The 8554-nt window shown below is 38.6% G+C and overlaps 1 protein-coding gene across 1 annotated transcript; it reads left to right on the top strand.

Annotated features, from left to right (window-relative positions):
- Nucleotides 1-3428: 3428 nt before the first annotated feature.
- LOC144521600 (uncharacterized) lies at nucleotides 3429-6492 on the top strand. The gene is made up of 6 exons (XM_078256155.1): nucleotides 3429-3845; nucleotides 3929-4046; nucleotides 4303-4416; nucleotides 4906-5178; nucleotides 5319-5495; nucleotides 5613-6492. The coding sequence occupies exons 1-6, from the start codon at nucleotides 3792-3794 to the stop codon at nucleotides 5783-5785; spliced, it is 909 nt and encodes a 302-aa protein (XP_078112281.1). The 5' UTR covers nucleotides 3429-3791; the 3' UTR covers nucleotides 5786-6492.
- The last annotated feature ends 2062 nt before the right edge of the window (nucleotides 6493-8554 follow it).

The raw sequence follows: 8554 nt of genomic DNA, 5'->3' as shown, positions 1-8554 counted from the left end.
ACTACTACAAAGTCCTTCAGAAGATTGCAGTTCTGGAATTCAAAATTCACCAGTTAGAAGTAAACGTGGAAGTGAACGGACCATGTGGGAATGACACCACTTTACCATGGACCCAAAACAATGGTCAAAAGCATGCTAACACACGGCTAATTAGCACCAACAAGACTCCAAAGAAACAGGAGGGCTATGGAAAGATAATTATTTTAACACACGTCAGGTCTTTGGCAGTAAAATCATTTTTAATCAATGATTTTATTATTAAGCACAATCTTGATTTTATGTTTTTAACTGAAACCTGGTCAAGTCAGCTCCCCCTAACTTCAGTATTATGAGTGAGAATATAGTGAATAAGAAAGGAGGTGGAGTCGCCATTTTGTTTAATGACTCATTCCAATGTACGCAATTATGGAAATTTTGTTTCTTTTGAATGTGGCTCTTCAGCTAAGGTCCTCCCTTCGAGCTATATTTCTAAATATCTACAGGCCAATTAAATACTGTGCAACCTTCTTCAATGACTTTACTGAACTGCTGTCTATAATCTGTATTAACTTTGACTGTGTAATTATTGCTGGTGATTTTAACACTCATGTTGACAACCCCCAGGACAGAGGGACAAAAGAACTGTTGTGTTTTTGAGAACTATGGACTGACTCAGCATGTGATGGAGCCCACACACAATAAGGGGCACACTCTGGACTTGATTATCTCCAAGGGTCTGAACATTTCCAAGGTTGTGGTGACTGATGTTCCTCTCTCTGATCATTCCTGTGTTTTCTTTAACGGCACTATCTCTGTGCACAAAAGTGTCCAAACAAAGGTAATCAGAAAAGGGTATATCACTGAAAACACCAGTGAAACATTCATTCAGCCTTTCTTCTCCACACCCGCCCTCTCTGGGGTCGCAGTCACTGAGCTTGTAGATAATTTAAATTCTAAAATTACAAATGTTATTGATGCCATTGCTCCCATTAAGGTCAAAGCTGTCTCTGGTAAGAAAAGATCTCCATGGAGAAATGTCATGCTGGTAAAACAGAAAAAAGAGAGTGTCGAAAAGCTGAACGCAGCTGGCGAAAAACTAATCTCCAGTTTCATTATAACACCTATAATGAGAGACTTCGCATTTATAATTTGGAACTGAGGAATGCAAGGTGGTCCTTCTTCTCTGACATTATCGCCAGAAATAATAATAATTCACATGCTTTGGTTGCTACTGTCGATAGGTTAACAAACCCTCCAGTACCAGTAGCATCTGAACTTTTATCCACCAAGACCTGCAATGAATTTGCCATCTTCTTCAAAGACAAAATTCTGAAAATTAGACAAACAGTCAGTGCCTCCATATCAAGTACAGGATGTGTTGTCACAGTGTCCAGGCAAAACAAATTCCAATATGACACAATTTCATATGATCATCCATAAAAACCTGGAGGACATTATACAACATCTGAAAACCTCCTCCTGTTGCCTTGATATTCTACCAACGGGTGTTTTCAAAAATGTTTCAAATTGTTTGGCTTGAGATCTTCTAAAGATTGTAAACACGTCTCTTCTTTCAGGTATCTTCCCACAGGCCCTGAAAACTGCAGTCATCAAGCCACTCTTAAAAAAGAACAATCTAGACACGTCACTAATGAGCAACTATAGGCCGATATCAAACCTTCCATTTTTAAGTCACTAAACAACAGTTTTGATGCCTTCCAGTCGGGTTTTCGACTACACCACAGCACTGAAACAGCTCTTGTTGAAGTCTTTAATGACATCCACTTAAACACAAATAGTGGCAAAACTTCAGTCTTAGTATTACTTGATCTCTGTGCTGCATTTGACACGGTCGACCATGACATATTACTAGACCGATTGGAAAACTGGGTTGGCCTTTCTGTCTCAGTACTAAATTGGTTTGAATCCTACTTAAAGAATAGGGATTATTTTGGATCTATAGGTAATTATGCATCTGAGCATACAAATATGACGTGCGGAGTTCCCCAAGGCTCCGTTCTGGGGCCTCTTCTGTTCAACATCTACATTCTTCCACTGGCTCAGAATATGGAAAACAACAAAATAAGTTACCGTAGTTATGCGGATGACACAAATTTGAAAAATTTTGAAAAAAAAAAATAATATTCATGTGGGTGAAGCAGCCAGCACTCCCGTCCATGACGTCATCCATGTGCATTTTAGCGCAGGGGGATGCTAAAAACATATGTTATTTAGATTTGAGATGTATAAAAACCTTGGTTAGACCAATAATTAAAAGAATAAATGAAGAACTCCCAAATTGTGTGTGTGTGTGTGTGTGTGTGTGTGTGTGTGTGTGTGTGAGCGCGCTTGCATGCACTGGGGTTTGTGAATGATGAACAATAAGTTACGGAGTGAGAAATACAAGGCATTTTGACTGTTTAGCTAATTTATATCAGTTTGAGACTAGAAGACCGTGTTGTAGGGCAGTTTATTAAATAATAAGACATTTATTGGTTTCAATAGGTAATGTACAGTAGATTTAAGATGACTTAATCATACAGCTGCAACGTGTTACACATATGAAGCATATCAAGACGTACAAAAAAGGTAATTGGAGCCATACCCTAAACCCCACAGGAACAGAGGGACCAAAGAACTGTTGTGTTCCAAATCCATTTGGAATTGAAAGTTTGAAATGAGTGGGATTTTGGCCATTTCCGCGTCATACTTTAACGAACTCCTCCTAGAGATTTCATCCGATCAACTTCAAATTTGGTCTGTGCCATCTTAAGACGTTAAAGTTGAAAAGTTATTGAAAGAAAAACTTTTCATCATAGGGCATGACCGTGGTGAGGCGGCCATTTTGTGCGTTTCGCCATCCAAACAGGAAGTTGGTGTAACTTGAGTGTACGTTGTCCAATTGGCTCGAAACTTTTCAGGATTCATTCATCAAAAGGTGTGGGCGGGGCGGCCATTTTGAGTGTTCAGTGATGAACGAGAAAGTGGCTGTACAGTGGACATTGTCATATCTGCTTGAAATTTCCCACAATCAACAAGAGTCCAGGCCTGAGGACATCTATGAGGGGCCGCCTAGGAAATAATTCATACTTGGTCTTACACATACTATCATAATCTTGCATATACACCACTATACTCATACACACTCACTATTATACTCCTTTTACCTGTATGTATGAGAGGGTGTAGTAGTGTGTGAGAGAGCATATAGTTGGGTATGTGAGAGAGAAAGTATAGTTGTGTGTGAGTGACTGTATATTTGTGTGTGACAGAGTATAGAAGTGTGTGTGAGAGAGTATAGTTGAAAAGGAAGTTGGTTTGATCAATCAGGAAGACCATTTAAATTCTCACTTCCTCATTGGCTAAAGGGGCCATTTTGAATTATCATTATCCGGTGGGCTTGCTGCTTTGAAAGTACAGCTAGCACCAACTCAGAGGAACAAGGAACATTTAAATCAAGCAGCAGAAACTTTAAGGACAAAAAAACCGTGTTGGACAAAACAATATCAGGGGTATTTCTTTTTCAAGGTCAGTTTTTGTTTGTGGAAGTAAATGGTAATGAGGAAAACATTGCTATCTTTTTCACTGATACACTGCGGTGTGTTCAGAGAATTGTGAGGGAAACTGACAATTTGGGACATGACATTGTCATTTTGGAAAGATTATTTTCTGAGCTTAATGGTTATACTCGGACAGTCTCTTTCTTGCTCTCGATTAACCAGCAGTTTGAAGAGGATGACAATCAGGGAAGCTTTGGTGTCCTGGAGGCGCTCCATGCATGTTTTCAATACGAGCTCCAGCACCTTCTTGGCATGAAGCCATTCCTGTCAGTGTTTCATGCCAAAGCCCATGATTTTAAATGTGAGGTAAGAAAACATTACCATGTCAGTGACTGTCCCTGAACACCTGCAAAGGTATGTTGGCAGCTTTTAAGTACGTTCTTTAATAGGTTAAATGGAGTGGAGCTTACCAGCAAGGGGCCGGATTGACACTTGGGGAGGAGGTTGAGCAGTGTAACGCCTTCCTCTCTAGGATTGCTGTGACCACAAAGCACATGTCCAATGCAGGTGAGGTAACCACACACTGCACTATTTAGATTGAAAGTGTTACAAGAAAAGTGTAGCAGGTGAGGAACAACACAGAGTAGTATATTTTTTTCTTTTTTGCAGGACGTACAGACATGCTTACGCTGATGGCCATGCGCTGGAATCAGCAAAAGTTTAATAAAAGTTTAATATTTCTTATATTGTAAATACCTTCTTTTGTATATTTTTGTAGGGATAACATTTTTCTTCTTTTGTTTCCGTCTTTTGTTATTTGAAGCCACAAAAGGCCTGGAAAGCCAACTTCAGGACCTGGAAAGCATGAGAATCCAACTGGCAGTGACACAGGTTGAAGTTGAGGGCTGGGTCACTGATATTAAGGAGTGGGCAGAAGGTGAGAGTTATACTATTACTTCGATGTCTCAGCTCTGCAGAATAATAGGAGACATGCTTCTGCAAGGAATTACTTTTAAAATCAAATCATACATATACTGTTTTCTTGGTCATGTACTTGTGCAATTAAAATGCCTAATTTCAGTATGTAGTGCATGCACACTGGAAATCATGTCAAAACAAAGTGCCCTGAATGTACCTGAATGGTGCACAGTCAACAGTGGACACTTCTCGCAGTTAGTGGATCCCATCTTGGCTATGTTGTCATTTTCTTTGGTACCCTGTTACACACTTCCTATACATGCTAAGGAATATGAAATGCTTATTGAGGCTCACCTGTCCTTCCTCCAGGAGCTTTATTTTATAAAAAAAAAAGGAAGCAGAGAGGGAGAATCCTTATGACTTCCCTGTGGCCTTCTGTGTTACATTGAGACTTAGATCATTTCAGTTAGTGCCATGAAAATGTAAGTGAAATTTCTTTTCTTCTCAGCAACAACATCCCAAAAAAAAGCCGATCTTTACGCTGTGACTAGTAGAATGGAGGTGCTGGTGGCCAGCATTAAAAGAAGGTCCCAGCGCCTTTACAAAGACACCGATGGCAGCAAAGGTCGGGCCCAGATTCGGTGCAAAATCAGAGAGGAGAAGGCCATTCTTAGCTCTGTTGTTGACAAATACAACAGTATGGTTCCAGATACAGAAAGAATCGTCTTTGACAGCATTCTCTCTGACGAGACAGTTTGGCCATGGCAACTTTCACATGGTGGTATGTACACAAATCTGTTGACAATTTCGTATGATTCATAGTAGCACAAAACCAATTATGCCTTATCCCAGATGATCTCAGAAATTCTTTGAAAAATAATCATACTTACAATTGACTTATGTTCCACAACTGTATCCCAGACGCTGTAGATTTGAAAACCAAGAGGAAGGCGTTTGATGTTGTGATGGTAATAAGGAGACTTGAGGAGGAGAGGAAGATTGTTCTTTCCGAGATGGCAAAGCATTGGAAATCTCTCTCCACTCGTGCAGACACGCTCAAGGAGATGTCATGCCAGCTTTCCAGTGAGGCATTGAAAAGTACGTATTTAAGTAATATGTTGAAATACTATACTGTACATTGTAATATTTCTTTTTCTGAGAATTTTTTTCTACATTCTAATGTAGGCATTATCTTTTTTGTTTTACTCCCATAAGGTGAGCTGTGGGGTCTAAATGAAGAAGGGATCAAGGGTTTCCTCAGCTTAACTTTGAAAAAGAAGCAAACAGTCACCAGAATGATGAAGCATGCGAGAGACTGTTATGCTCAAGTTTTGACTGGAATCAGTATGGATTTCCAGAATGACTTGGATGGATACGACAGTGACTGAACTGTCAGACGACTGAACTTTGCTTTCGTTGCTCCTGACATCCTGTCGTGACTAGAAGAATTAATAAACTGCTCAACTCTGCATCTCGAACTGCATTTCTTTTTCTCTTCACCACAGAGTGGGGAACAACATTCTGAAATGAAAAATTCTCGTCTGGGTGTTATCCACACACAATGAAATGTACTGTTAACATGGGGGTTGTCAATATCATCAATCTTCAGTGTTTAATCATCCAGTATCCCTTGTGATTGCGAACATTTTTGTATCATGAAAGACTACACCCTACCTTTTTAATGACTTTAACCAACTTACTGTGTGTTTCTCCTCTACATTTACGCAATATATGATGCTGTATCATGGCTGAAGAAGAGCAAGTGTAATGAACTTTGAAAGTGAAGCAAGCTGCACTGACTAATTGCTGCTATTTGTACTTACAAAGCTTTCAGTTTGTTTATGGAGTATAAACAAACTGAAAGCTTTGCCACACAGACTGACATCATTTTTATCCCTGTCATGTATCAACATATTTTGTTATGACAGTAACTCATCTTTGATCATGATGAATTCTTGCTGATTTCTTTCAATGACTATTAGACTATTGAAAATAAAGCATGTTTAATAGGGAAATGTCGTTGAATTAGTTCAAGAGTTGCTTGAATTTTCCTGACCGAGTACCTTTCAGACATCCAGTCGGCTGTTTCGTTGAGTTTGAGGAGCTCTCAAAGTGAGAAATGAGCATTAACTCATTTTTGTTTTGATTTCCTATATTTGCAAGTGAGATTTGCTTGAATAATTGTAATTATCATATCTACATGTGAGATTACAACAATAAAAATAAATGTAGTTATACAAACTGAAATTAATTTAAGTAACCGTTTTTCCAATAGTCCTCTTCTGTTTATGGTAGACCAAAACTATGTGCACAAAAGTTTGCAGGAAGGTGGGACATGTCCTAATTCATGTTAAATTTGAATCTTTTGAACAGTTAAAGGGCCATGGTTCAAAAAGGGAATATCTTTATGAGTACTTAATTTTCCCATGTATTATTATGTGCTGTTATGAAATAACAGCTATTAATAAACAAAAGTTCTCAAATCACAAATGTGCTGATATCAAGCCAATTTCACTGACCTCACCTGCTGTGGCAAGTCTGAGGTAGCAGAAATCCTCAGAAACTACACTACAGATGCCATATTTGGCTGTTAATTCTGATACATAGAAGTTCTTAAGTTATTGTCAGACCATTAAAACCTCCATATGTTCACGTGTAAATATGTGTATTGTGCTATAATAAACATAATTCCACTGATGTCATCTGCTGTGGCAAATCTGAGTTTTCAGAAAGTTTTACGTGTAACCATGTAACCATTTGTGTGTCCACACACACAAACCCATTTTTCTCTGAATTTGGACTCTTGCATCAACTCACCTGCCACAGATGGTCTCTGAAAGCATCCTTGACAGGACTTATTCAGCTGCTTCTCATGTGCAGTGAAGGTACATAGAGGTTCAACAAATGCAAAAACTGGCCCAAAACTTGCAAATGTGACTTAATTGTAGTCACTATAGTGGTTATTATAACATACAAAGCCATTTTTCTGAATTTGGACCCTTGCATCAACTCATCTGCTACAGATGGTTTCTGAAAGCATCCTTGACAAGACTTATTCAGCTGCTTCTCATGTGCAGTGAAGGTACATAGAGGTCCAACAAATGTAAAAAACAAAACAAAACAAAAAAACAGCCCAAAGCTTGTAAATGTGGCTCAGTTGTAGTCCATGTGAAATGTTTTTGCAAAAAATGCAAATATTTATTTTCATCATCTGGTCATGACGATTCTTCATGTCATGCTCATCAAATTGTATTGTGGATCAGGTCATATATGCACGGGTGAGATGTTGTTAAGAAGTCAATTCATTTCAATATACAATACTGCCATTCAAACGTTTGGGGTCACTTAGAAATTTCCATTCCACTCGATTATAGACAGAATCAGCTGAGATCAGTTGCACTAAGCATATAGAGTCATTGTCGAAAAGGAGTCAAATATTTATTGTTACTCATGAATAACCAATGCATGGATGTTATGTCATCCTTTATTATTATTGTCTTCTGCTTTTTACCCATCCAGGGGCCAGTGTATACTTGCACACACACATTCAAAGTCAATGGGAAGCCGCAGTGCAGCAACCAGGGTTTCAGGTGCCTTGCCTTTGGAAGCCTTCTAAAAAAGCCTTTAGAAACCATAGAAAACTATGTTTTAAGATTTTTGGAGGCTTCTGGACCTTCTTGACCTCTGGTCCTGGTAAGCCTGTTCATTAATCCACACCTGCCTACCTGTTTTCATATTTGCTGTCTTGTTTTCATATTTGCTGTCGTATTTTCCTATTTGCTGTTGTGTTTTCATATTTGTTGTTGTGTTTTATATTTGCTGTTGTGTTTTCGTGTTTTCATATTTGCCGTCGTGTTTTCATATTTGTTGTCGTGTTTTCATATTTGCTGTCGTGTTTTCATATTTGCTGTCGTGTTTCCCTATTTTCTATATGTGTACCAATGTGTATGTGTACCAATATAAAGCAGTACTTATCATGCAGAGCAAGGTAACTGATAGGTTGGATATTTCAGCATTGAGGTTTTCAAATGTATTTTATATCTTGTATGTAGTGTACTACACAAGAAGGTTAGTCTGGGGACAACCTTCACCCACAGGAATAGATTGGAATGTGTATTAGGAGCATTGGCCATAAAAGGTGTAGTTTGAAAGGAACT

This window comes from Sander vitreus, chromosome 8, assembly GCF_031162955.1.
Source record: "Sander vitreus isolate 19-12246 chromosome 8, sanVit1, whole genome shotgun sequence".
Taxonomy (NCBI): Eukaryota; Metazoa; Chordata; class Actinopteri; order Perciformes; family Percidae; genus Sander; species Sander vitreus.
Note: the sequence above shows the minus strand (reverse complement) of the source record. Positions and strands in the feature narration are given on the sequence as shown.

Bases quoted from the DNA above. Each gene is read 5' to 3' on its own strand.
- LOC144521600 (XM_078256155.1), top strand. From the start codon at position 3,792: ATGAAGCCATTCCTGTCAGTGTTTCATGCCAAAGCCCATGATTTTAAA. The intron at 4,047-4,302 runs GTGAGGTAACCA...TGTTATTTGAAG, and splicing joins AAAGCACATGTCCAATGCAG to CCACAAAAGGCCTGGAAAGC. The intron at 5,496-5,612 runs GTACGTATTTAA...TACTCCCATAAG, and splicing joins TTCCAGTGAGGCATTGAAAA to GTGAGCTGTGGGGTCTAAAT.